General features: G+C 46.8%; 1 protein-coding gene across 2 annotated transcripts in view; it reads left to right on the forward strand.

Moving 5' to 3' along the window:
• The window catches only part of LOC125986717 (triple functional domain protein), a 32,867-nt gene extending 7,772 nt beyond the window's left edge, over positions 1 to 25,095 (forward strand). The window contains exons 4-64 of one of the 2 annotated variants that reach the window (XM_049750545.1): positions 2,487 to 2,561; positions 3,477 to 3,591; positions 4,484 to 4,676; positions 5,468 to 5,572; positions 5,665 to 5,861; positions 5,931 to 6,180; positions 6,752 to 6,874; positions 7,058 to 7,249; positions 7,529 to 7,660; positions 7,733 to 7,963; positions 8,265 to 8,387; positions 8,605 to 8,796; positions 8,983 to 9,152; positions 9,576 to 9,750; positions 9,823 to 10,018; positions 10,078 to 10,244; positions 10,313 to 10,432; positions 10,583 to 10,774; positions 10,833 to 10,982; positions 11,071 to 11,185; positions 11,250 to 11,365; positions 11,445 to 11,567; positions 11,638 to 11,832; positions 11,908 to 12,023; positions 12,345 to 12,411; positions 12,491 to 12,600; positions 12,819 to 12,888; positions 12,976 to 13,065; positions 13,132 to 13,224; positions 13,289 to 13,400; positions 13,477 to 13,667; positions 13,735 to 13,836; positions 14,675 to 14,704; positions 14,940 to 15,082; positions 15,147 to 15,246; positions 15,313 to 15,556; positions 15,628 to 15,735; positions 15,801 to 15,994; positions 16,072 to 16,245; positions 17,826 to 17,921; positions 17,994 to 18,142; positions 18,206 to 18,272; positions 18,335 to 18,438; positions 18,503 to 18,572; positions 18,638 to 18,727; positions 18,791 to 18,883; positions 18,983 to 19,033; positions 19,094 to 19,171; positions 19,244 to 19,423; positions 19,492 to 19,672; positions 19,756 to 20,010; positions 20,096 to 20,544; positions 21,069 to 21,316; positions 21,385 to 21,520; positions 21,584 to 21,611; positions 21,681 to 21,843; positions 21,908 to 22,029; positions 22,096 to 22,174; positions 22,278 to 22,478; positions 22,542 to 22,680; positions 23,121 to 25,095. In XM_049750545.1, the coding sequence (XP_049606502.1) occupies positions 2,487 to 2,561; positions 3,477 to 3,591; positions 4,484 to 4,676; positions 5,468 to 5,572; positions 5,665 to 5,861; positions 5,931 to 6,180; positions 6,752 to 6,874; positions 7,058 to 7,249; positions 7,529 to 7,660; positions 7,733 to 7,963; positions 8,265 to 8,387; positions 8,605 to 8,796; positions 8,983 to 9,152; positions 9,576 to 9,750; positions 9,823 to 10,018; positions 10,078 to 10,244; positions 10,313 to 10,432; positions 10,583 to 10,774; positions 10,833 to 10,982; positions 11,071 to 11,185; positions 11,250 to 11,365; positions 11,445 to 11,567; positions 11,638 to 11,832; positions 11,908 to 12,023; positions 12,345 to 12,411; positions 12,491 to 12,600; positions 12,819 to 12,888; positions 12,976 to 13,065; positions 13,132 to 13,224; positions 13,289 to 13,400; positions 13,477 to 13,667; positions 13,735 to 13,836; positions 14,675 to 14,704; positions 14,940 to 15,082; positions 15,147 to 15,246; positions 15,313 to 15,556; positions 15,628 to 15,735; positions 15,801 to 15,994; positions 16,072 to 16,245; positions 17,826 to 17,921; positions 17,994 to 18,142; positions 18,206 to 18,272; positions 18,335 to 18,438; positions 18,503 to 18,572; positions 18,638 to 18,727; positions 18,791 to 18,883; positions 18,983 to 19,033; positions 19,094 to 19,171; positions 19,244 to 19,423; positions 19,492 to 19,672; positions 19,756 to 20,010; positions 20,096 to 20,544; positions 21,069 to 21,316; positions 21,385 to 21,520; positions 21,584 to 21,611; positions 21,681 to 21,843; positions 21,908 to 22,029; positions 22,096 to 22,174; positions 22,278 to 22,478; positions 22,542 to 22,680; positions 23,121 to 23,675 (9,125 nt within the window). In that variant the 3' untranslated portion in view covers positions 23,676 to 25,095. The remainder of the gene's footprint in view (positions 1 to 2,486; positions 2,562 to 3,476; positions 3,592 to 4,483; positions 4,677 to 5,467; positions 5,573 to 5,664; positions 5,862 to 5,930; positions 6,181 to 6,751; positions 6,875 to 7,057; positions 7,250 to 7,528; positions 7,661 to 7,732; positions 7,964 to 8,264; positions 8,388 to 8,604; positions 8,797 to 8,982; positions 9,153 to 9,575; positions 9,751 to 9,822; positions 10,019 to 10,077; positions 10,245 to 10,312; positions 10,433 to 10,582; positions 10,775 to 10,832; positions 10,983 to 11,070; positions 11,186 to 11,249; positions 11,366 to 11,444; positions 11,568 to 11,637; positions 11,833 to 11,907; positions 12,024 to 12,344; positions 12,412 to 12,490; positions 12,601 to 12,818; positions 12,889 to 12,975; positions 13,066 to 13,131; positions 13,225 to 13,288; positions 13,401 to 13,476; positions 13,668 to 13,734; positions 13,837 to 14,674; positions 14,705 to 14,939; positions 15,083 to 15,146; positions 15,247 to 15,312; positions 15,557 to 15,627; positions 15,736 to 15,800; positions 15,995 to 16,071; positions 16,246 to 17,825; positions 17,922 to 17,993; positions 18,143 to 18,205; positions 18,273 to 18,334; positions 18,439 to 18,502; positions 18,573 to 18,637; positions 18,728 to 18,790; positions 18,884 to 18,982; positions 19,034 to 19,093; positions 19,172 to 19,243; positions 19,424 to 19,491; positions 19,673 to 19,755; positions 20,011 to 20,095; positions 20,545 to 21,068; positions 21,317 to 21,384; positions 21,521 to 21,583; positions 21,612 to 21,680; positions 21,844 to 21,907; positions 22,030 to 22,095; positions 22,175 to 22,277; positions 22,479 to 22,541; positions 22,681 to 23,120) is intronic. The other variant, XM_049750546.1, reaches the window with a different exon arrangement.
• The last annotated feature ends 1,012 nt before the right edge of the window (positions 25,096 to 26,107 follow it).

A 26,107-nucleotide genomic window follows, 5' to 3' on the forward strand; every position in this document is an offset into this window, starting at 1 on the left:
TGCACATATGCAAGCGTTCTGGTTTCTCTTGCCCCGCAACAGCTGGCCCGGAGGCCGCGCATCCCGATCAGCTGCCGGGGAGCCATTATGCGATTACACCGCTTGTGATCGCTCTTCAACACAGATAGCCAAGCTTGTTTTGTGGTATGACTGGAACTATTACCCTCTTTTCCCTTGACCCCGTGCCATCTGTCCTGGTCTGGGCAGCCGTTGCCCCCACCTCTGATGAAAACACTCAGGAGGTATTTGACACACAGTCATCTTGTGGTGTTGTTGACTAATCTGCTTTGTTGTATCAAGCCCATCTAATGCCCACTTGACCTCCAGGAGGCTCCCACAAGGCTCCGACCTTTGAAAAGTGTGACGACTTTTGATATGTCCTGACACGCACGCGACCGCTAGCATGGTCACGCTAACCGGATGGATTGGACGATGGACATTTCTAGAATTTCACTCTCATCCTTTGGCCTTTCTCGATGTGGGGCGTTGTCACATATCCATTTCATTCCCTGCCCACTTTATATATTCACGCAGGAGATAAATCAATTCAAGGCTAGACCCTGACACACAAACGTCCGGAGATATTTTCGGGAATATATTGAAAGTACAGTTAACCTGATGGAGCTGCCTTGAAATCAGGAAAAGGTAAACAATCTCTTGCTCAAATGTTTTCTCAACCTCAAGTCTTCATTGCTAAGCAGCTTGTCAGGATGCATAAATGCAGTGCAGGCATGTTATAATTACCGACCCTACGCATTCGGGATTACCTCCCGCAACCTGGCCCGACCAAAATACGGCACAGATGAACAGCTTGCTGTTTGTTTGCACACCGTGGAAATGTTTGCCCGCGGGAACTTGTAGACAGGAGCAAAGGTTTTATTTGGAATATCTCGACAGAGGAATGGTAGGATTAGGTGCAGCTGCCGCGGCCGTGCCCGAAGAGGGCCGGCGGGATCGGTCGGTCAGTTGCGTCGATGGTGGCATCGGACAACATCCTCCCGTCTTTTTTCGATTTTAATTTTTTTGCCGGTGATGTCTTGAGGATGGCTTGCTGGACGATTGAACACATACGACACAAGTCAGCTGTCATATGTGTGACAGGTATTTTTAATTTTTTTTCCCTGTCATTTATTTTTCTCGTACCATCCGTGTGCTTTTGTAGATGTGACCTGGTCGCTCTTTATTTAGCTGCTGTGCTACTTTCTTCAGTCCCGTGGCGCAGGACAAGTGATGTATGCTAGTAGCTAAACTTAGCTTTTGTGTTTTGCCCCTGCTTAATTAATTGTCTGAAACAGTTCTTAAGTACTTTTTTGGGGATTCTTAGAAAGAGTTATTTGGTCTCTCTGGGGGAAGTTTGCAAAACGGAAATGAAACTCCACTGTTCTAAACACAAGTGGCAAAGACAATCCACGATTTTAACCCAGTCGAAAAGTTATTAACATGAACACACACGTTTTGTGTTTACGGGAAAACCCGGGTCATTTACTTCCCGGCCACGTGGTCTTGTCAGCGTCGGAAGGCTTCGTTGACCTTTTGATAATCCCCGCGTTTGGTGGCAGCCCGCCAATCAGACTGCACATCAAAGATGGTTCTTTTTATCCGCAGATGACTCACATAGCGGCAAAAAAGACGCTGACGTCGTTACCATCCATCGCTCCCTTTTTATCCGCGTTCCCTCACACTTTTCCACATTAATTCGCACGCCTCTTAACTGCTGCTTATTTAGCACGACTCAGCAGCAGATAAAGTGGCCAGTTTTCCGGGAAGGTAATGACTACATAACGGTAATAAACGTTGACACTAAAAATAGTCTCTTCTCTGATCCATAAAGGAACTAATGTGCCTTATCATGACGGCTCCTGCTCTCCTGAACATGAGAGGATTGGTCGCCATCCTTCTCATTGATCACCTTAATAGCAATTTTACGAAAAAGCGAGACCAAGAAGCTCGAAGCTGCCCCCAAAAATCCCCCGTTCCTAAATGGTGGGTGTGTTCGCAAATCCGCTTTTTGTCATCGTTGAACATCTCCAGACAGCCGGCGGTTGACTCTGATGGCATATTAGCAACACAGCAGAAGCTCTCTGTCAACAGTCACGAGATCCAAGTTGACACATACAGAAGGGGCTGTTTGTTGTTGACGTTATTGGCGAGTTGGAGTGGTTCCACTTCATCTTCTATTTGTTCCAGAAACGACAACATGTGATGCACAAACATTACTTTTCAACATATGGTGTTGTTTCAAGAGCGGAACGAGACATTTGCGGAACGCTGCATAATTGATGTCCCTCGGTGACAGTAAATTACGACACACTTTGTGATGTTGTTTATTGGATGAATAATCAATAATCTGCCTTCAAGGCACTTTTTTTTTTTTTTTTTTACCAGCTGACAAAGGAACAAAAATGGACATCCTGTTTTAATAAGATAAAAGAGCTTTCTGTCCTCCAGCAAGGTCTTCATTTTTGTCTTCTTTTCTATCGTTTCAGGTTTTAGGAGAAATGAGGATATGAGAGCGATGGAGGTGCTTCCCATCCTTAAAGAAAAAGTGGCTTTCTTGTCAGGTATGGATGTGCCTGCGGTGGGAAGGAGCTCAAGAGTCAATAGTCGGCCCCTTGTGCATGAACGCAAAACCTCCCCCACACGTTGTCAACGATTCTTAATAGAAAACCAAATGTGTGTGTCTCTGTGTGTTCCAACCGTAGCAAATGAAAAAAACCAATATGTTTTTCGTCACACACTCGGTTTAGGGAAGGTCAAACAGAATAGCAGTCATAATGACTCAGACAAACACGCTTGATATCCAAAGAGAGAAAACGGGAGAGGCAGGTTGCCATAGCGACGGGGTATCGTCAGCAACGGCATCCCCGACTAGTCGCTGGTTTCACGTTGAAGAAAGGGAACCAAAAAAAAAAGGGAGCACAGCTGAAAAGAGGGTAGGGTTATTATGTCTGCCTCCAAATAATCGGGTTTTTGTTGTTGTTGGATTTCCTTTTCGCTTACGTGCTCGCTGGACTCCGCCTCGACTGACTAATTTAAATGCAAAATACGGTCATCGGCATTCTACGCTCCAATGTCGGCGTGATGCAACACGATGGAAATTTTCTCCTGGCGTCCCCCCGCGTCTTTTGCAAATTGTGGTTTTAAGCAGCGGCGTATGGTGTAAGAGTGGAAGCAGCAGGAAGTCAGTCAGCATACCGAGAAGTTACAGCCGCTTGCCCGCACGCTCGCTGTGACCGCTTCTTCTCGTTTATTACGCCCCGCAGCATTCGAGATTGATCTGGTCTATAATGTAAAAAAAAAAAATGTACAAACCACACAGCTTGTTCAATGTGGACAAAAATATTGGGACACAGACTCACAGCAGTATTGGGACACATCCTCGATTGCCACATATTCCGTAAATGGTCAAAAGTATTGGGACATAAGCTTGTTCCTTGTATTGACTCGCCACCAAAAAAAAATTTTTTGTGTCTTAGGTGGCAGGGACCGACGCGGTGGTCCAGTGTTAACCTTCCCGTCACGCAGCAACCACGACAGAATACGAACGGACGACCTGAGGAGACTGATTGCCTACCTGGCCGGCATACCCAGGTCAGAACCCCCCCCCCCCCTCCCCTTTTTAAAAAACGCACAAGGATGCTCAAATCAAATACGTGGGTAAGCGAAAGTGCTGAGTGGATCATGTGGACAAGCCAGAGTGTGAGAGAGATTATTCAAGAGCCGTTAGCTTGCTCCATTTGTTTATTTATTTTATTTCTTGGCTACCCAAAAAAAAAAAAAAATTGTGGAGACACGCAGAGGGGCGTGAGGGAAAGCCTTGATGGATATCAGAGCACGAGCGAGGGAAGGGAAGAAGGGACCCAATGGGAGAAAGCAGCGAGGAGGAGGAGGGGGGAGGATTAAAAACCCACAGAGATGGAACGCGCATGTGTGAGCTGGCGTGTGTGTGTATGTGTGTGAGAGGAAGCAAAACAAAACGTCGCAGTAGCCGAGGCAGTGCAGCAGTGATAGTTTAGTGTGGACCAGTTCTCACCTCGCAGGTAAATCCCTCCATTCATCACCATTTCATCATTCAAATGCAAAACCACAGGTTTCCAAATTTGCATTCATGTCATCATTCGGCGCTCGGATTCTACAACCGTACGTTTTGTACTGTTCTATTTCGGGAACACGCTCTCGTGCTGGACGACTATGCAAATCTCGTGGAAGTAGTTCAGAAATAGTTCACGTTACAGCAGATGTGCTGATTTTTTTTTTTTTTTTTTAATTGTGAACATTTGAATCGTGTGTGTGGGCGGCTGTGCACGAGTGGGTGTGTAGATGCATGTTTTAACTGCGTAGGCTTGTGACGTGCTAGAAAACTGCGTCACCTCATGGATTTTTTCCCCCTCCTCTCCCCCCTCCCCTCCCGCCCCCTCTCCATCATCCTTTCTGTCATCTGTCCCCTCTATCTGGATTACCTCCAACCTCCGCCCGCCTCCAGCGAGGAAGTCTGTAAACATGGCTTCACGGTCATCGTGGACATGCGCGGCTCCAAGTGGGACAGCATCAAGCCACTGCTGAAGATCCTGCAGGAGTCGTTCCCGTCGTGCATCCACGTCGCGCTCATCATCAAGCCTGACAACTTCTGGCAAAAGCAAAGAACCAATTTCGGAAGCTCCAAGTTTGAGTTTGAGGTAAGACAACTTGGTGTTATTGTTGATCTTGCTTAGTTTCAGATGTCCCTAGTTGTCATATCATCCAGCAACGAAAAAAAGAAAGCTCTCATTGTTCACCGCCACACTCTCACTCGCACGTCCCCATTGATTGTTTGAGTGGCGAAGTCGCACGCAAGCTGCCGTCGGAACATTCTAAACTCGGACTGTATGAATGTCTGCCATTATTCACTTTGTCAGCCTTGACAGTCTCCCTGTTATTAATTTTGCGCTTGTGATGAAAACATTTCATTAACCTGGCAACAATAGACACAATACAAAACCTTCACGGGTCGACATTCAGCGAGCTGTGGAGCTTTTGCTTCTCTGCCCATGTGTGTGGGGGTGTCGTGCGGAGGAGGAGGCTCTGCACAAAAACGCGTGGAGACGCTCAAGGCTTCTCCTCGCTCTCGTGTGCGCAAAAAAAAATTCCGATTGTTGCCGTGTAAGCAGTATTATTATATTCAGCGATAGAATGGCCACACTGAGTTGCGACGGTTCCTCAGTTCTTCTGGCTGACATCATTGGAGGAAGACCAAGTGTGCAAGTCAATTGCTAAATGCTTAATGAGTTGGCCCCACGTGCTGTGGAGATTAGTCAAGAGTCTCGCTAATTCTTCTCCATTAGAATCCCGTGTTGGTAGTTTTCGGGAGGGTAATGTTGAGCTCAATTAAAAAGTTCTCAGTGGAGCGGATTAGACGAAGTAATTTACACCTATTTGACGGAAACAATCATAAATCCGCTTGGATTTCTCTCCAACCTTTTTTTCCTAGACTACCATGGTGTCATTAGAAGGTCTGACGAAGGTGGTGGACCCTTCCCAGTTGACGTCGGACTTTGACGGCAGCCTGGACTACAACCACGAAGAGTGGATTGAGGTAGGAGTCAGTCAAACCACAAATTTCAAGCTGACTGTGGGAAAAAATGTTCACCATGACTTTGGTAAGCAACATTTTGACTTCCTGTCCAGGTCCGCGTGGCGTTTGAGGAGTTCTCCGGTCACGCCACGCAGATGCTCGCCCGGCTGGATGAGATGCAGGAAACGGTGTCGCGTAAAGATTTCCCTCAGGACCTGGAGGGAGCGCGGAGGATGATCGAAGAACACGCCACGCTAAAAAAGAAGGTCATCAAAGCGCCCATAGAAGAACTGGACACAGAGGGACAGAGGTAGTGCAGCAAAATGAAATTTTAAAAAAATATTTGGATGGTTAATTTGTGCAATTTGAAACCATCCAGACTACTGCAGCGGATCCAAAGCAGCGAGCCCTCATCGAGCCGCAACGGCAGTAACGGCGGCGGCGGCACGAGCAGCGGCGGAAGCGGCGGGGTGTGCAACGCCGACACCCAGGGGCTGGTGCCGCGCATCACCCAACTGCTGGACAAGTTGCACACCACTCGGCAGCATCTCCACCAGGCCTGGCACGTCCGCAAGCTCCAGCTGGACCAGTGCTTCCAGCTCCGCCTCTTCGAGCAGGACGCCGAAAAGGTCGGTCGGCCCGGGAGTGTCGCTCAGTGATGCGGCGGTAATTCGGAACAACAGCGGCCGATCACTGCGGGGCACGCAATATAAACACAACCTAATTATGGCCGCAGTGGATTGATTTGCACTTTGTGTGCCAAGCAATTCAGGCCAGCTTTAGCTGGGTAACACAAAAAAAAAAAAAAAAACGCATCAGACCGCTCCTTAAACCCAAAATAAATTGAAGCAGTTTATTTCTCAAGTCCTCTGAGGTTGACAGACATTGCAAAATTTTTCGCTTTGCACAAGACGCGGCTGAAAACAGAAGGAGATCAATTCTGATGCGAGGAGAATTTAAACAAAAAAAAAAAAACAGGTTGCAGTAACACATAGCTGCTGTCTTGGATACACTGCAGTAGCAGAAGCTTGTTGCTAGGACACCATAGGCCACCAGTTGTTCTCCGGTAGAGGCTACGCTTAATAGATTCATTTTTCTGCATGCTGACCTGGAAAGATGACAGCTCGGCAATGGCAACAATTCACCTGCCTTGCTTGTATGTGGTTTCGAAATTTATTTATTTCCCTCTCCGTCCCGCAGATGTTTGACTGGATCCTACACAACAAGGGTTTGTTCTTGGCAGGCTACACTGAGATTGGCAACAACCACCCGCACGCTGCGGAGCTGCAAACCCAACACAACCACTTTGCTATGAACTGCATGGTAAGATGAACACTGTATGCAGGTTCCTGTATTTGTTTATGGATAAAACAAGGTTCTATGTTCAGGAGTTAAAGCCGAGGTTCCTCTTCTCTCATTATATAACCATTATGAAACAAGTCTCTGGAGATACGCTCCAAACTTAAGAAACGAAGGCGATGCAATTTTTTTTTTCCTGCTTTGCAGAATGTCTACGTGAACATCAACCGGATCATGTCGGTGGGCAACCGGCTACTGGAGTCGGGCCATTACGCCTCCCATCAGATCAAGCAGATCTCCAGCCAGCTGGAGCAAGAGTGGAAGGCCTTTGCCGCCGCGCTGGACGAACGCAGCACGCTGCTGGAGATGTCCGCCAGCTTCCACCAGAAATGTGAACAGGTTTGTGAAACGGCACATTTGACAAATAAGAAGTGAAACAGAAATAGATTGTGTTTCTTTGAAGATTTGACTCGGCCATCTTGTCTTCATCATGAGGAAATATTTGAAAGGCTTTAATAAGGTCACATGGCCTTTTCGTATCACGGGAAGCTTTTATGAAGTTATTTTAAGTCAGTGCAGGCTAATAAGCGTCCATAAATAACATGGAGTTCATAAACCTACAAAGTAACACTAAAGAAATTTCTTTTTTTTTTTTTTTCTTCTCCTCCACCCGTGCAGTACATGAGCAACGTGGACTCGTGGTGCAAGGCGTGCGGAGAAGTAGATTTACCCTCCGAGCTTCAAGACCTGGAAGACGCCATTCATCACCACCAAGGCATATTCGAGCACATCACCGCTGCCTACTCGGAGGTAACACATCATTCCGTTACAACTTCAAAATTTGACTTTTTGACGCTATAATTTTTTGGGTGGGACCCCCAGGTGAGCCAGGATGGCAAAGCACTGTTGGACAAACTGCAGCGGCCGCTCACGCCGGGCAGCGCCGACTCGCTGACGGCGTCGGCCAACTACTCCAAGGCGGTGCATCACGTCTTGGACATCATCCATGAGGTGCTGCATCACCAGAGGCAACTGGAGAACATCTGGCAACACCGCAAGGTCCGTCTGCACCAACGACTGCAGCTCTGCGTCTTCCAGCAAGACGTCCAACAGGTACGCTTACTTTGGAATGAAAAAAAATTAAAAATAATGTTCCTCCTGTTAAATGAGATGTTATGATACCAAAAAGGTTCAGTATGATAATCCACTTATGTACTGTCCCAAAAAAAATCCAGGGAATTCTGCACTGTTGACATGGCAACTGTTGCCATGGTGAGTGCATGTCGATACTTTGAGGCAGCAAGTGAGCAGTTCAACACTGATTGTAATCGGATCTGTGACGCTTTTCTTTTTTTTTTTTTTTTACAACTCGAGCTGCCCTGCACGGTGACGCCAATGTTGATTGTCCTCGTAGGTGCTGGACTGGATCGAGAACCACGGCGAGGCCTTCCTCAGCAAGCACACGGGCGTGGGCAAGTCCCTCCACAGAGCTCGAGCCCTCCAGAAACGACACGAAGACTTTGAGGAGGTGGCCCAGGTAGAATTAATTTAAAAAGATTTTTTTTTTACCTTTCCACTATCCAAGCCAATAAAAAAGTATTTTGATCTGCTTGACGTGCCGCAACATCGTAGATAATTGCTATTAATTAAACGATCCAGTGGTGCTGTAATAAAGATAATGATCATCGCTGTCACTTCTGTCAGCATCTTAAATGTTCCTATTGGAAATACACTCACCTATCTTGGTCTTGTAGAACACTTACACCAATGCAGACAAGCTGCTGGAGGCGGCCGAGCAGCTGGCCCAGACGGGAGAGTGCGACCCGGAGGAGATCTACCAAGCCGCCCACCAGCTCGAAGACCGGATCCAAGACTTTGTTCGCCGTGTGGAACAACGCAAAGTCCTGCTGGACATGTCTGTCGCTTTCCACACGCACGTTAAAGAGGTAGGCAGAGCGAGGGGATAGTGGGTTGGTGATGTAATTCTGAAGTAGATGGTGGGCTGCCTGTTGACAGCTTTTTTTTTGCACTTTAAAAGCAGATAATGAACACTCTATTGTCCTGGTATGACATTAGTCATGGAGAAATGAAAAGATGGCCACCTAATTCTGTACATCCTGAATCTTTTGTAGCTATGGACCTGGCTGGAGGATCTCCAGAAGGAACTGCTGGACGACGTCTACGCCGAGTCGGTGGAAGCCGTCCAGGATCTGATCAAACGCTTCGGGCAGCAGCAGCAGACCACGCTGCAGGTCACCGTCAACGTCATCAAGGAAGGCGAGGACCTCATCCAGCAGCTCAGGTAAATTATCAACAAATAGTTAGCAAGATGATTGGGTAGTTTTTAATCCAGCAGTTGACCTTTAGCGTCCATTTTTGTTTTCCTCCTATTTCTTCTTCCTTTGTTCTGCTCATCATCACCCCATCCCCGGCGTGTTGGCTCCAGAGTGTATTACGTAACTCTGCTTTTAAAAACGCACATCTAATTGTGCGGCCTGTCTCCTCCGCACATCTCTCGTGTACTGGATGTGTGTACGCGAGTGGGTGGGAGTGTTTGTGATTAGCCTTCAAACAGTAGTCAGTTGTCACCTTTGACCTTTTTTTATGTTGGGCGATTGTGTAGGCTCGATTATAAAACCGTATTATACACTTTGAAATGCATTTTCTAGAATTAACTGCTAGAGGTTGCATCATTTTTAAAATGGAGCCTGTGCACGTCTACCAGGGACTCGGCCATCTCCAGCAACAAAACGCCGCATAATAGCTCCATCAACCACATCGAGAGCGTGCTGCATCAGCTGGATGAAGCTCAGGCCCAGATGGAGGAGCTCTTCCAGGAAAGGAAGATCAAGCTAGAGCTCTTCCTCCAGCTCCGCATCTTCGAGAGGGACGCTATTGATGTGAGACCGTTTTAAACGTGAGCTTCGCTCAGCCGTCTTCGGCCATTTTGATTTCACGTCCTTTCCCTTTAGATTATCTCCGACCTGGAGTCGTGGAACGAAGAGCTGACGGGTCAGATGAACGATTTTGACACGGAGGACCTGACGGTGGCCGAGCAGAGGCTGCAGCATCACGCCGACAAAGCCTTGACCATGAACAACCTCACCTTCGACGTCATTCATCAGGGACAGGAGCTGCTTCAATATGTTAATGAAGTCCAGGCTTCTGGTAAGACCCTTAAAAAGAAAAACAAAGACACAAGTTCCTTACCTGTGTTGTTCCTCCAGGCGTCGAGCTGCTGTGCGATCGCGACGTGGACATGGCGACCCGCGTTCAGCACTTGCTGAATTTCCTCCACGAGAAGCAGCAGGAGCTGGACTTGGCTGCCGAGCAACACCGCAGGCACTTGGAGCAATGCGTTCAGCTGAGACACCTTCAAGCCGAGGTCAAACAGGTAAGACGTCTTCATTTGTACACACATTCAAGTTTGTATTTTTATTTTAATAGTATTTTTCTTGATAGGTTCTGGGTTGGATTCGAAATGGAGAGTCCATGTTGAACGCGGGACTCATCACGGCCAGCTCCTTGCAGGAAGCTGAGCAGCTGCAGAGGGAACATGAACAGTTCCAGCACGCCATTGAGGTTTAAATCATTTTTTGCTGTCTTTCACAACCTTAATTAGGCCAGCTTTTATATCAAACAAAATGAAACGGCATGGATAGATGAAGAAAGAAAAATTAAATTGCTTAACCGCTCGGCACAGTTTAAATCGCTCCTTTATTGTGCCTGCAGAAGACCCACCAGAGTGCCCTGCAGGTTCAACAGAAGGCCGAGGCACTGCTGCAGGCCAACCACTATGACATGGACCTGATCAGGGACTGCGCCGAGAGCGTGGCGTCCCACTGGCAGCAGCTTATGCTCAAAATGGAGGACAGGCTCAAGCTGGTCAACGCCTCTGTGGCCTTCTACAAAACCTCGGAGCAAGTAGGACATGCAATGAGTATTTTTTTTGTGTGGACAAGCATTAATTTCCGCCTTGCAGGTCTGCAGTGTGCTGGAAAGCCTGGAGCAGGAGTACAAGAGGGAAGAGGACTGGTGCGGAGGAGCGGACAAACTTGGGCCCAACTGCGAGACGGACCATGTGACCCCCATGATCAGTAAACACTTGGAGCAGAAGGAAGCCTTCCTCAAGGTTGACAATGAGAGCTATAAGTGATATGCAAACACGAGTTCCTACGTTACGCAGCTGAGCTCCCGGATTTGTCTTTGTTGTCGATCAGGCGTGCACTCTGGCCAGGAGAAACGCCGACGTGTTCCTCAAGTACATGCACAGGAACAGCGTCAACATGCCGGGATTGCTGAGTCATGTTAAAGCACCGGAGCAGCAAGTTAAAAGTCAGTTTGAGTCGGTAATTTTTGAAAAGAGATCGCAATATTAATTGAATTCATATTTTCACAGACATCCTCAATGAATTGCTGCAGAGAGAGAATCGTGTCCTCCACTTCTGGACCATGAGGAAGCGGCGTCTGGACCAGTGTCAGCAGTACGTGGTGTTTGAACGCAGTGCCAAACAGGTGCAGGAGATCGGAAACATGATTCGCATCCTGCCTGTGTTGGAAGAAAAAAAATAAATAAAATACATTTTGTCTTCAGGCTCTCGAGTGGATTCACGACACGGGCGAGTTTTACCTCTCCACGCACACCTCCACTGGATCAAGTATCCATCACACGCAGGAGTTGTTGAAGGAGCACGAGGACTTTCACATCACCGCTAAGGTAGGTTGCACCTCGCGTTCTTCTCGTGGTGTGGATTCGTGTAAAAACATTCTGGCTCGGTTCTCCAAAGCAAACCAAGGAACGCGTGAAGCTGCTCATCCAACTGGCCGACGGATTCTGCGACAAAGGTCACAGCCACGCCGGCGAGATCAAAAAATGGGTGACGGCCGTGGACAAGCGCTACCGAGACTTCTCCTTACGAATGGACAAATATCGATGCAGCCTGGAAAAAGCCTTGGGCATCTCGTCCGACTCCAACAAAGCCGTACGTTCTCGTAAACTCCTTCACCCAATACGGACGTGCGGTTAAATCGTAATTTCTCTCCGTCTCGTTTTTCAGAGTAAGGATCTCCAACTGGACATCATTCCCGCCACAGCTCCGGGCTCGGACGTCAAGCTGAGGGACGCCGCCCATGAGCTCAACGAGGAGAAGCGCAAGTCTGCCCGCAGGAAAGAGTACGTGACATCATTCGTGTCATTGATTAAAACTATTTTAGTGAACCGTCGTTGAGATATTAATGTCGATGCAAAGACGCATATACACACACAGGAAGGACGTTTGTGTGTCCTTTTACGAGCGTTACAAATCACCGTCGCATGATAGACACGGCGCGACTGCTTAACAGCCGTGTTTTATAAGCCCTAGATGTTTTTTTTTTTTTATTCGACTGAAATATTTATTGTTCATTAGGGCAAATGGGCAAAGCTGACGGCATTGCGCAATAAAAGGCTTGAGATCATTACGATCAATCACGCCTTGTTTATGTTTTTGTTTAGGTTCATCATGGCTGAGCTGATTCAGACGGAAAAGGCCTACGATCGAGACCTGCGGGAGTGCATGGATGTGAGTTTCACTTTTGTTGACTCACTTTTTTTTTTTTTTTAAACCGTCAGAAGGTTCACAAGTGAATCTTTATGCGCAGACTTACCTGTGGGAGATGACGAGCGGGGTGGAGGAGATCCCGCCAGGAATCCTCAATAAGGAGCACATCATCTTTGGGAACATGCAGGATCTGTATGAATTTCACCATAAGTAAGCATCTTTTATTTATTTTTTTAGCAAGCGTTGCATATTTGCAGCAGATATAATAAGATTCCTGCTATAGCGCCGCCAAGTGGTCAATTTGCTCATAGGGGCCTCACATTTTACAGACATTGTGTGCACTTTCTCATGTTATCTCATGTTACTGTCAATTTTTGGAAAATGATTTTAGGAAATTAAAATGGGGTTTGACATCTTCTATTTTTCAGCATCTTTCTTAAAGAGCTGGAAAAATACGAACAGTTGCCTGAAGATGTCGGCCACTGCTTTGTCACATGGGTATGCGTCACTTTCTCAATCACCATCATCATGCTGATAACCTGTTAAGAATCTTGGTCATCTTTTTTTTTTTTTCTTTTTTAACAGGCTGACAAATTCCAAATGTATGTGAATTATTGCAAGAACAAGCCAGACTCCACTCAGCTCATCCTGGAGCATGCTGGGAATTATTTTGACGTAAGTCCGTGCTCACAATTGAACTGTATTTTGTTGTCTTACAATTTTTTCTCTTTCTCTCTGCAGGAAATTCAGCAGAGGCACCGACTGGCCAACTCAATCTCCTCCTACCTGATTAAGCCTGTGCAGAGAATCACGAAATATCAGCTCCTGTTAAAGGTAATACATCATTTAGGTAACCATAATAAAAAGAGTGAGACAACATATTTATGCTTTTTTTTAGGAGCTGCTGACATGCTGTGAAGAAGGCAAAGGCGAGATCAAGGACGGCCTGGAGGTGATGCTGAGCGTTCCCAAGAGAGCCAACGACGCCATGCATCTCTCCATGTTGGAAGGTGAGCAAACACACACGAGAAAGTTCAGTCACTCGGGATTGAGGTGTTATTTTCTTACTCTTCTGCCTTCCTGCAGGTTTTGATGAGAACATCGAAACGCAAGGGGAGCTGATCCTCCAGGACTCCTTCCAGGTGTGGGATCCAAAGACTCTGATCCGTAAGGGGCGAGAGCGACACCTCTTCCTCTTTGAGATGTCTCTAGTCTTCAGTAAGGAGGTCAAGGACTCCAATGGCAGGAGCAAATACATCTACAAGAGCAAACTCTTTGTGAGTCCTCCTCAGCGCGCATTTCATCTTTACGACATTGCCGGTAATTATTCGGTTCTCTCGCTAGACCTCCGAGTTAGGGGTGACGGAGCACGTTGAAGGTGACCCCTGCAAGTTTGCGCTCTGGCTGGGGCGCACGCCAACGTCAGACAACAAAATTGTTCTGAAGGTAAGATGCTTTTCTTTTCTTTTTTTTTTCTTTTTTTTTTGCATCTTTAAATTTTGAGCCATGTTTCCGCAAACTGTCCTAACAGTGAAGGACGTTTTTACTAAACTTCAGGGACCCGTGGTGGCCATTTTTATTTAACATTTAAAAAGAAAAAATGACATCCTTGGTATCACCCCCCCCTTTACTTTTTGCTGTCCTCGTTCCTGTCACGCTAAGATGTCTGCTTTGTTCGCATGAGCAGCTTCAAAGCGGCTGCCAACTTTTCCGTAGTCACGAATCAAGCGCCCCCCCTCACCTTTTGCACATTTCTGTTGATCCTCTGCTTTTATTGTGCCTAGTTAGCGCATTTGTCTGTATATCCGGGGCCGTGTTTTCTCTCTGGATGTTTGTCTCCAAAGTCTCTCTGTGGGCTGACATGCTTCCACCAACGCCACTGACACTCGTTCGACTTCTCAACGCCCACAACCTGGCTGAGCGCCGTTGTTTCGAAGCAACAACTCAACTTTGTATCGATTCGGTGTCATTTGCTCTGTTTTGCTAAGTGGCGAAAAAAAAAAAAGTTGAAATTCGTGTCAGTGTTTGGAAGAGCATGAAGCTAAAATCAACACTGAATAACAACATGAGATTTTGCTTCACTAACAACTATGACGTGCTGCTACGTACATTTTTTTAACAAATTATCTCATCACTAACTAAACGTTCACCACCATGACAGTTTGCGCCACACTGTCGAGGCAGGTTGTCGGTGTTGTGCTTTTTTTTTTCATGTCAGTTTGTGAGCAAAGAAAATGAAAAACAAACCCAGTGAAATTGTCTATCTCATATTTCAAATTTAAAGCTAAGTCAGGGATCCAAACACGGAGCCATGGTGAGTACAAAATAATCCCGCAACACAGCCCTTCAACTTCTCACAAGTCTGAAACTATTAATTATTGAGAATCAATTAGAAAATCAAAGTATTGTGACTGCTGGAGTTGATCCATCTTCTAATTCTTATCAAATCTTCAAATCTATTTTATTCAGACTTGTGGGACAGACAAATAAAAAACAATTGTGTTGATTTCCAAGCGGCCATCATTTTTCACTGTCCTGATCCACGATAGGCCTCCAACATTGAGAACAAGCAGGACTGGATCAAGCACATCAGGGAGGTGATCCAGGAGCGCACCATCCACCTGAGGGGGGCGCTCAAGGAGCCCATCCATATTCCCAAAGCGAGCACTGCCAAGCACCATAAGGGCCGAAGGTAACCACGGTAACATTTGAACTGGACAAAAACAGAATGTGAGAGGTTTGTCTGTGTTTTTTAGGGATGGAGAAGATCTTGACAGTCAAGGTGAAGGCAGCAGTCAACCCGACACAATTTCTCTGGCCTCTCGCACGTCCCAGAACACGCTGGACAGCGACAAGGTGAGTCGCGCTCGTCCAATCTGCCACCCGCTCTCTTCTCACCACCTCGTTGGCGGTGTGCCACAGCTCTCCGGCGGTTGCGAGCTGACGGTGGTGATTCACGACTTCATGGCGAGCAACAGCAACGAGCTGACGGTGCGACGAGGACAGACGGTGGAGGTTCTGGAGCGCTGCCACGATAAACCCGACTGGTGCCTGGTGAGGACCACCGACCGCTCGCCGGCCCTGGAGGGCTTGGTGCCCTGCTCCGTTCTATGTATCGCCCACTCCCGCTCGTCCATGGAGATGGAAGGCATCTTCAACCACAAAGGTAACAAGGAGCTCAAGAAGATCACCAGTTGGAAGCAAATTTGATATTTAATGATTGCTATTTCATTGCAGATACCTTGTCAGTGTGCAGCAATGACTCCATCATGCCAGGATCTTCTGCGACACTTCAGCCTGGTCATGGAATGGGCTCCCACGCTTCACCCGGCCCAAAGCGACCAGGTAGACAAGACGGCACCGACTTTAAAAACAAGCGGGGGGGTGATGACATGCGCTGTGTCGTACAGGCAACACTTTACGCAAGTGGCTCACCAGCCCAGTGCGGAGGCTGAGCAGCGGCAAAGCGGACGGCCACGTGAAGAAGCTGGCCCACAAGCACAAGAAGAGCCGCGAGGTGAGGAAGAGCGGCGAGATGACGATGGGATCCCAGAAAGACTCGGACGACAGCGCCGCCACGCCTCAGGATGAGACCGTAGAGGAGGTGGGGAGACGCCACCACCGCCGCCGCCGTCTATCAGGTCTCTCTGGGATTCAAACCGCCGTTCCGCTGCGTTGCAGAGGGTCCGCAACGAGGGGCTGTCGAGCGGCACCTTGTCCAAATCCAGTTCTTCGGGCATGCAGAGCTGCGGCGAGGAGGAAGGCGAGGAGGGTCCCGACTCGGTGCCACTGCCTCCACCTATGGCCATCCAGCAGCATAGCCTGCTCCAGCCGACCGACTCGCAGGACGACAAGGTGAAGCCACGCCCACAAAACACGGCCAGTGGAGAGATTGATGACAATCCACACACATGCTGGGATTTTTGAAACATTTTTTTAGTCATTGATTGTGCGGATATTTAGAAGAGAAGCTAGACCTTTTATTTTTTGGAGTCAATTAATAATTCTGCTTAGAAGTTTTTGTAATTAAAAAGGGGCGGGGCTTATCCTCAGAACATCATTACTCATCCTATTTTTTAATTTGTCCAGGTTTTTAATCTTATTTAAAAGTGATAGTTTGAGGGCTATCTTCCTGTGTTGCATCCTATTCTTTCCTCTCCGACAAGTTTTTTTTTTTTTTAATTTAGGGAACAGAGAATCTTTCTTCTGACACTAATTTGTGTTTCTCTTTTGTTTTGTTTCCTAATTGTATTGTTTGCCATAATGTAGCATTACCTTGATTTATGTCCTGTCTTTGCTTTGTCTCAGTTTCCGTACCTGTCCATCTGAAAAGCCTCATCTTCCTCCCTCTTTCTTCTTCCCTCACTTCTCCTCTTCCCCTCTCGGCACTCTGTAAATGCTCTTTTCCGATTGCTCCTTTGCTTTTTCTAACAATGTACCGCAATGAATTAAGTCCCCTTTTTTTTCCTGCTACAAGCCTCTTGACACTTTTGTCCTTCTGTATATATTTTTTTTTTATCCAAAACAATACTCAGTTGGTTCAACCATTTTTATTTTTTTTTGGTTCTGACATCATGAAGCCTTATCTGCGCCAAAGTGCTAGAAAGTTTTTCCTGCATGCTGAAAAGCTTGCAAGGCTTGAAATAAATACAAAACTTGAGTTTATCGACGAAGCCCAAATACCAGACAAGTCCAACGCCGAGGTGTAAAGTTTAAAAACGCCCTCCCTTGTTGCCATCACCACCTTCCCTCCCCCCCGCTCGTCCTCATCTCCCTTTTTTACCCTGTGTGCGTTTAATCTCATAATTGGCATCTGTATAAACGCTGGCGAGGCCACAAGAGCACACAGGCTCACCCAGAAAACCAAATTGGGGAAGCACAGCAGCGCAAGGGTGAGACTCTCCTGTAATATCTATTTTTTTTTTATATATCTTTGCATCAACTCCATTTTTTCCATTTAATAAACTTCATCACCTCAATAAGCAGTATGAAATTTCAAAACTTTTGATCTCACATGATCCCTTTTTTTTTATATCATTTTCACCTTTCCACTTCTAACGTTTTAGTGGCACATCTTTTCACCTTTTTTATTTATTGTTTTTAAAAACTCAAAATGATGTTATCACTTGATTTCAATGTGACCGTAGCTTTATTGCAAAAAGTCAAGCCACTAATATGACTAATTAATCACTAAGTTAAGCAAGAAAACAAGTTTGCATTCCATTTATACGCTCAAGTCCTACTTATATCAAATCATTCTTTTAAGGAAGGACTTGAGGGTCTGTGTTCACCAAGACATACTTTATGCTGAAAATAATTGTTCCATGCTAATGCTAATGCTAACGACATGCGTGTCTCTGGTGGACACGGCCCCTAAAAGGAGCAGCTTCGCTTTTAACCCGAGCTCATTTTTGATCTTGTCTGTATATCTGCAGAGCTCCTCTCGTCTTTCCGTCCGCCCTTCCAGTTCGGAGACGCCCAGCGCTGCTGAGTTGGTGAGCGCCATCGAGGAGCTGGTCAAAAGCAAGATGGTAGGAAATTTGAGTTATAAGCTAACGAAGTCAAGTACAATTGATTTATTTTGTTCTCGCCGGCCGACGCAGGCTCTCGAGGACCGTCCCAGCTCGCTGTCAGTCGAACAAGGAGACAGCAGCTCTCCCTCGTTCAACCCTTCGGACAACTCCCTCCTCTCCTCGTCCTCCCCCATGGAAGAGATGGACGAGCGGCGGGCTAGCATTCTCAAGAAGCGACAGTAAGTCATTTTGCATTTGCGCATGATTAAAATGATCTAAATTTTATTCTGTTGTCTCAAAAGTTACATTCTGCTGGACTTGGTGGAAACGGAGAGGGAGTACATCCGAGATCTCAGCCAGGTTGTGGAGGTGAGCGGAGCTTCGCTCGCTATTGTTCAGTGTCGTCGCTGTTCTAAATAACGTCTGTTCAGGGTTACATGAGCCGGATGAAGGAGGAGGGCGTCCGTGATGACATGAAGGGCAAAGATAAAATTGTGTTTGGCAACATCCATCAAATCTTTGACTGGCATAAAGAGTAAGGACGTCACGTCTTGACGAGGTTCTCCCACGTGTAGCTCACGAGCTTCTTTTTCTTTCAGCTTCTTCCTCGCTGAGTTGGAGAAATGTTTGGAGGATCCCGACAGACTTGGACCGCTCTTCCTCAAACAGGTTTGTTGTCAATATGCTTTTTTGTTTTTCTACTCATCATCATCGATCCTTTTTTTTTATTTTAGGAGCGGAGACTAAACATGTATGTGGTGTATTGTCAAAACAAGCCCAAGTCGGAGCACATTGTGGCGGAGTACATCGATACATACTTTGAGGTAATGTCGGGAAAAAAAAATGCGAGGGAACTTTCCTTTCATGGATCTTTGTTGTCGCTGCAGGAACTGAAGCGACGGCTTGGCCAAAGAGTGCAGCTCACCGATTTGCTCATCAAGCCAGTCCAGAGGATCATGAAGTACCAGCTCTTGCTCAAGGTTGGTGCGTTATTGTACACTAGAGGGCGCCAGAGTTGCGAATGTCTGTATTTACAGTTGGAAAGCTGCAACAGTATTTTAATTAATTATTTGTTTTAGGACTTCCTGAAACATTCTAAAAAGGCAGGGCTGGAGTCTGTGGATCTGGAGGTAAGAAAAAATATTATTTTTATTTCCACCAGTTACTTTAATTGTTTCTGACTCTTGCAGAAAGCGGTCGAGGTCATGTGCATTGTACCTAAAAGGTGCAACGACATGATGAATGTTGGCCGGCTTCAGGGATTTGAAGTAAGAAATAAAAGTGAAGACCACGTGGACGTCTTCTGTTTAAATTGTCAGCTAACTCGTCGTCCTCGCTAGGGTAAGATCGTGGCCCAGGGACGCCTTCTGCTGCAGGACACGTTCATGGTCACGGACGCCGAGAACAGGATGAAGGAGAGGAGAGTCTTCCTCTTTGAGCAGCTTCTCATCTTCAGCGAGCCGCTGGACAAGAAGAAGGGCTTCTCCTTGCCCGGCTTCCTGTATAAGAACAGCATCAAGGTTTGTCTTGGAATTCTTAAAGCATCTTCTGCAATCTTGAGCGTTCATTTCTGTATCTTCTGCTCCAGGTGAACAGTTTGGGTCTGGAAGATAACGTGGAGGGCGACCCCTGCAAGTTCATGCTAACCTCTCGCTTGACAAACGGCACCGTGGAGTCGTTTATGCTGCACTCCTCTCACCCGGGCGTGCGCGAAGTTTGGACTCTTCAGATCGGCCAGATGCTGGAGAGCCAACGCAATTTTCTAAATAGTGAGCTGACATGATGATGCAATGAGAAAAAAAAAGACTGGAGATGTTAAAGACCACCTTCTGTGTTTTCTCTCGTGTCGTAGCTCTGACGTCACCAATTGACTATTCGAGGAATCACGTTGGGGCGAGTGGGGGGTCTTGTGTATCCAGCGCGGGCACTCCAGTTGGAGGTAGTAGTGGATCTAACGCAGCCGGAAGTTCCCCGGCAAGCAGCTCCATCCCTCCAGCGTCCCAAGGTGGCTGTCGTCGACCATCCAGGATCCCCCAACCCTCTCGCCTACCCCAACCCCTCCGCCACCACCCCGGGGCCGAACCCGACGGCCCCAACAAGATGTCAGGTACGACTTACGTATGAGCCATATGCTCTCGTTTGGATCATACAACATGTGCTTGAGGTTTTAGTTGTGCTCACTTATGATCCAGGTCCAAGTCCCCGTCCTGTTCCCCCTCCCACGCTCCCCCCAGGGGGCAGTCCGCAGGGCAAACGCCCCATCCAGAACCTAGAGGACCAAGCACAGACCCCTACGAGCATTGTCGCTCCTATGGTCCGTGCCGCTCCCTCCCCCAAAACCCGGCCCGGAGCCGTGCCCCCTTTGGTCCCTCCGGCTTTTGTCAAGGACGTCCTTCCGCCGCCCCCGGGCAGCCCCTGTCAGAAGTCCGGCGGCTTCTGGAGCTCCATGCCAGGCTCTCCGGCGAGCCGCCCCGGCTCGTTCACCTTCCCCGGGGAGGCAGGGGAGAGTCCGGTCCGTCAGAATTTGAACCAGAACCCAAATCAAAGCCACAGACACTCCACGCACAGCAAGGACGCTGACCGCATGAGCACCTGCTCGTCCGCCAGCGAGCAGTCCATCCAGTCCACTCAGAGCAACGGGGTAAGACCGAGAACCCGCTGCTGATCCCGACTAACACGGAGGCCGAGGGAGAGTCCCATCGCCTGTCCCGCTGCGGCCAGCTACTAATCTGTCCACTACTACGCATCTCTGCTCTTGAGCATCATCATCTCTTACTCCCTGAAGACTCTTCCGCACCTTTCCTGGTTCTTCTCTGGTGGACTAAACGATTTCTGACTTCTAACCACGCTTCACTAACACCCGACCCTCGGTACCTTCTCTTGCCGCCGTCGCGGCGCCGGGCGGGGCGGCACTCTTTCCCCGCAACTAACCTCTGACGTTTGTAGGCTGACTACAAACGGATCTTCTCATTTACTCATCTTTGCCTGGAGCTACAAAATCCAAGAAAACATTTCCTTTTCCCACCTTTGTTGTACACTTTGCTCTTTAACTCGGATCAAATGGGTCTAATCTTCTGTTTCACAATGCACAGTGGCACCTTGACTTAAGAGTTTAAATCAACTAGCATTGAAATGCTAAAAAAAATTTACTCTTTGCTGCAACAGAGTGAAAGCAGCAGCAGCAGTAGCGTGTCCACCATGTTGGTGACCCAAGACTACATGGCGGTGAAGGAGGATGAGATTAGCGTGAGTCAAGGCGAGGTGGTCCAGATTTTGGCCAGCAACCAGCAAAACATGTTCCTGGTGTTCCGAGCGGCGACCGAGCAGGGCCCCGCCGCCGAAGGCTGGATCCCCGGATTCGTCCTTGGCCACACCTCAGCCATTGCGCCCGATTGCCCCGAGGGATCAGTTAAGTAAGTTGGAAAGGAACCTGTAACACACACACTTTGGGAACCAAATGTTGAATCATTTTCCCTCCTAGTAGGAAATCTTCTTCCTGGCATACAACCTTGCGCATCCGAAAGAAATCCGAAAAAAAAGAGAAGGAGGCAAAGAAAGACACCAAGTTGGAAAATGGTTACAGGAAGTCCAGAGATGGCAGCAAAGTTTCTGTGAAGGTGAGGAAACTCTCCAGCTCAGCTCACCGCATCGTCTGACTCAATCTCCTTTTTCCTTTCCAGCTTCTAAATCCAAACTACATCTATGATGGTAAGTGTAACTTGATGTCGCCGGCAGCCATCTTGAATGTGCCTCAATGTGTTTCTCCTCCGCTTGCAGTTCCACCCGAGTTCCTCGTGCCTCTGAGCGACGTCACGTGTGACAACGGCGAGAGCGTGACTCTCAGGTGTAAGGTGTGCGGGCGTCCTCGCGCCGCCGTCACCTGGAGAGGACCCAACCAGAGCAACCTCACCAACAACGGGCGTTTCAGCATCGCTTACAGGTCGGCAAATTATTCAGCTGCGTTTGAACACAAATTAAATTCCACTTCCTCTAATATGTTTCAGTGACACCGGCGAAGCCACCCTGCGGATTATCGGCGTGGCGTCAGACGATGACGGCGTGTACACGTGCATCGCCGCCAACGAGCTGGGCAGCGCCACGTCGGCGGCGAGCCTCCGAGTGCTCGGTGAGATGGTGACGCCGCTCATTCCGCTACGTGACGCCATTTTAAAACTGCCTGCGTCTTTGTCAGCTGTGTCCACTGACGGCTTGCGAGTGAGCTGGAAAGACAACTTCGACTCTCAGTACATCGAGGTGGCTGAACTGGGCAGGTAATGTGATCCGTTTACAGACACTTCATTAGGGACACCTAGTGTGTCCCTAATAAAGTGTGTTGAATATTGTAAACATTGTATTGACTTTGTTGTCCACCAGGGGTCGCTTCGCCGTTGTCAAGCGTTGTGACCATCGGACCACCAAGCGTCCAGTGGCTGTCAAGCAGGTGAACAAAAAGCTGATGAGGCGGGACCGGGTCACGCAGGAAGTCAACCTGCTCCACAGGCTCCAACATCCCAACATCATCAACCTGGTGGACACCTATGAAACCCCCAGCAGCTACGTTTTGGTCTTGGAGATGTGAGTAGAAACTCACTTGGACAGAAAGAACCCTTTAATGAGTGTTGTTGTTTTTATCGTCAGGGCCGACCAAGGCCGTCTACTGGACTACATCATCAGCTGGGGCAATCTGACAGAGGAGAAGGTGGCCTGCTACCTTCGAGACCTTTTAGATGCTTTACACTACTTGCACAACAGCAGAATAGCTCATCTGGACGTCAAAGTAAGATTCATCAAGAGTTTGTGTCACTATATTTAACTTAAAGATATTTTTTTTTCCAATTTACAACTGCATACTACTATTGACAAAATTATGTAAGTTATACTGATAAACATTCACTTCTAAATCTTATTAGAAAATGTCTGAAATACCTTTTGTGTCCACAAGAGGGCGCAAATTCCCCATCCAGATGCCTACGATAGCTAGAAAATCACTACTAGTAAATAACTATTGTCTTACTGGCAAGGATAAACGTCTAAGATTTTTCTTTTTAAAAAGTCATATTAATTTCAGTTTTATTCCATTAGCAAAATTATTTTTTTCATTTTTTATCAGTTTTTGTGAACAATATAAACTTGTCTTGCTCATGGCCTTCCAACTGGATATCAAGGAAATGCTGATGATGGCGTTCCATAAGCTTCTGATGTGTTTCATGTGTTCAGCCTGAGAACCTACTGGTGGTCCACAGTTCCAACGGCCAGCCGTCGGTCAAACTGACCGACTTAGGCGACGCCGTGCAACTGGGCGGCGCACCCTACGTGCACCCGCTGCTGGGCAGCCCCGAGTTCGCTTCCCCGGAGTTAGTGTTGGGCGAGCCCGTGTCGTTGACGTCGGACGTGTGGAGCGTGGGCGTGGTTGCCTACGTGCTGCTGAGCGGCGCCTCGCCCTTCCTGGACGAGAGCGCCGAGGAGACCTGTCTCAACATCTGCCGACAGGACTTCAGCTTCCCTAAGGAGTACTTCCACGGCGTCAGCCAGGCGGCACGCGACTTGGTCTGCCTGCTCCTTAGGACCGAGCCCGCCGAGAGGCCGTCGTCGGGGTTGTGCTTGCAGGAGGCGTGGCTGCGGGCGGCCAGTGACGACCGCGCCGCAGCCGAGTGCTGCATCGACACCTCGCGCCTGGTCTCTTTCATCGACCGCCGGAAGCATCAGACGGACGCCCGGCCCATCGGAGGAGTGCGCAGCTTCATCCAGAGTCGCTTGCAGAATCGGATCTGAACGAGGGTTGCAAAGGGCTGGGAAATTTTCCCCTCAACTTTCCGGTAAATCTCCATGGGAAGTGTGGAGTTTTAAAACTCCTCCTTCATTGTTAGAAAAAAGAACGGCCACCGTGACATGAATGAAGAGCCAAGCTTTTCTTATCGACCATTTTAATTCTCCTCACTTCCCATGGGAATATTCCAATTTTGAAAATTCCTATAATTTTGCAACCCAAGTCAGAGCAACCATGTTTGCTATGCCAACAAAAACGCTGAGCTTATCCTTCTTCACAAAAAAAAAAAAAGAAAAAATCACTCAGTCCTTTCGGAATGCATGGATGCCCTCGTCTACTGCTGCTTGCTCACATTTTTGTAGGGAAATCAACAAAAAAAAAAGACAAAAAGAATATATATAGTACTGTATAAGTAATTTATTTTCCTTAGCAAAGGTTCAAAGGCAACCAGCGAACAGCTTTTCCATAGAAAGTGACGCCATCTTGTGCGTTTTTGTTTGCATTTTACACTCCAACATACTTTCGTAAATTTCTACAAAAGGACACACGCACGGACTCCATTTTGAGGACCATTGTCGGCGAGCCGTGAAGACTTTCAAATACGCCGTCCAGCGAGACACCTAACAACAAGAGAAAAGAAAAAAAACATTGTTAAAGGAACATGTTTCAGCCTTACTTTGTCTTACTTATAAAAAGTTTGGGATGTTAGGCAAGATCCATATCTCAAACTTCTTCTCAAGTATATGACTCATTCGCCTGAGGAAAACAAAAGTGTAAATGCACTCATCGTACATTTCTTTTTCTCATGTGCAATGTTGCAGCTTTAACATTTTATGCAACTATTTATGAAGAACTTCGTCAATATGTATAATAAGAATGAGTGCATTTGGAAGGTATGCACTTTGGGACTGCGAGAACTGCTGGTAGTTGCGTGTCATCGGCTACAATCATTCGATTTGATCAATTTTTTTTTTCGTACTGTTTGTCCTGTGTAGTATTGCTACACCAAAGTTGCGAGCATTTAATTTGTTAACGTTTTATTGTTGTTTCACACACTTGGTTATGTGAAATGATTGTTTACAGAAGGCAAAAAGAACAAAATGCAGAAGTGAAGTTCAATTTGACGAGCTGTTTTGTAAATCGTTTTGTGTACAGATAGTTCTTTGCCAAATTCAGCAAACTCATAAAGTCCTGTGTAACATTTTATTTATTTTTTAAGGTGTGCAAACTTGAACTGGATACCTCAGTTTAGGGTTTTTTTGTTTTTTTGTTACCTGTCTCATTTCACTCATTTCATAAAGTATGTCTGCTACTTATTTTTATTTTGTACTATTGCATGTATATTTCTTTGTACAGACCATAGATTCCTTGTAAATAGTTTCATTTTGCCATCAGTTATTTGAAGATTAAACATAATGGACATGAGCAACTGTCTTAGATTGTTTTTATTTCTCGGTAACAGGCCAAATAATTTTATATATAATTACAGGACTGTCTCAGAAAATTAGAATATTGTGATAGTTCTTTACTTTCTGTAATGCAATTAAAAAAACAAACATTTAATTAAAAGGCTTGCAACATTTCAGCTGATTTGTAATGAATCCAGAATGTATGACATTTTTGTTTTTTTTAATGGCATTGAAGAAAATAAACTATCACAATATTCTAATTTTCTGAGACAGTCCTGTATATATATATATATGTACTACTTTCTGCTTTAAACTGGATATATTTTGTTATATTTTGACAGGTTTATATTCTTTACCAATTTATTACGATCAATTTAATAATAACATGCATCATATTTGTGGCTTTTCTGTTTAGCTGCTTTTTAAAAGTGTGACGTTTACGTGCCTTTTGTTTCACCTGCACAGATAAACCACAAGAGGGCAGCATCTCCTCTGAGGTCTATTTGTTTTAGAACGGCATGGCTGGTTCAGACAGGCCTATCTTCCTACCTCTGCTTTAAATTGTGCAAATGGCTGATTTATGTTTACATAGTAGCCACTCAAAGATTGAACCTACTCGTGTTTTGTTAACATTGTCAAGGTCACAAGGTCAAGACACGCAAACAAAATTGTATTTCTTAAGAAACTTGCCGCCTGATGAGCGATGGGAAACGTAATTGCCGTTCAGCTTCATCCCAGACGCTTTGTCTGGCGTTTCCTGTTGCCCTCTCCCAAAAAAAACATGTTTGTTCCCAGTTTGATATTTACGTAGTCAACTGTTAGCGGTGAGGGAAATCCTGTCTGACCTCTCGGCCTCCCCTGATGAGAACATGGGCACTTGATGACGTCCAGGGGTGGATGGTCTATTTTGTTTTTAAATGTGAACCTTGCATAACCTACTGCTTTAATCTTTGTTTGAGCAGAGATCCAATGAACGTACCTGGAAGCGGCTTTGGAAAGACATTCAGGCATGATTCAGAACACGCAAA

Source organism: Syngnathus scovelli, chromosome 19 (assembly GCF_024217435.2).
Source record: "Syngnathus scovelli strain Florida chromosome 19, RoL_Ssco_1.2, whole genome shotgun sequence".
In the NCBI taxonomy this organism is placed as follows: Eukaryota; Metazoa; Chordata; class Actinopteri; order Syngnathiformes; family Syngnathidae; genus Syngnathus; species Syngnathus scovelli.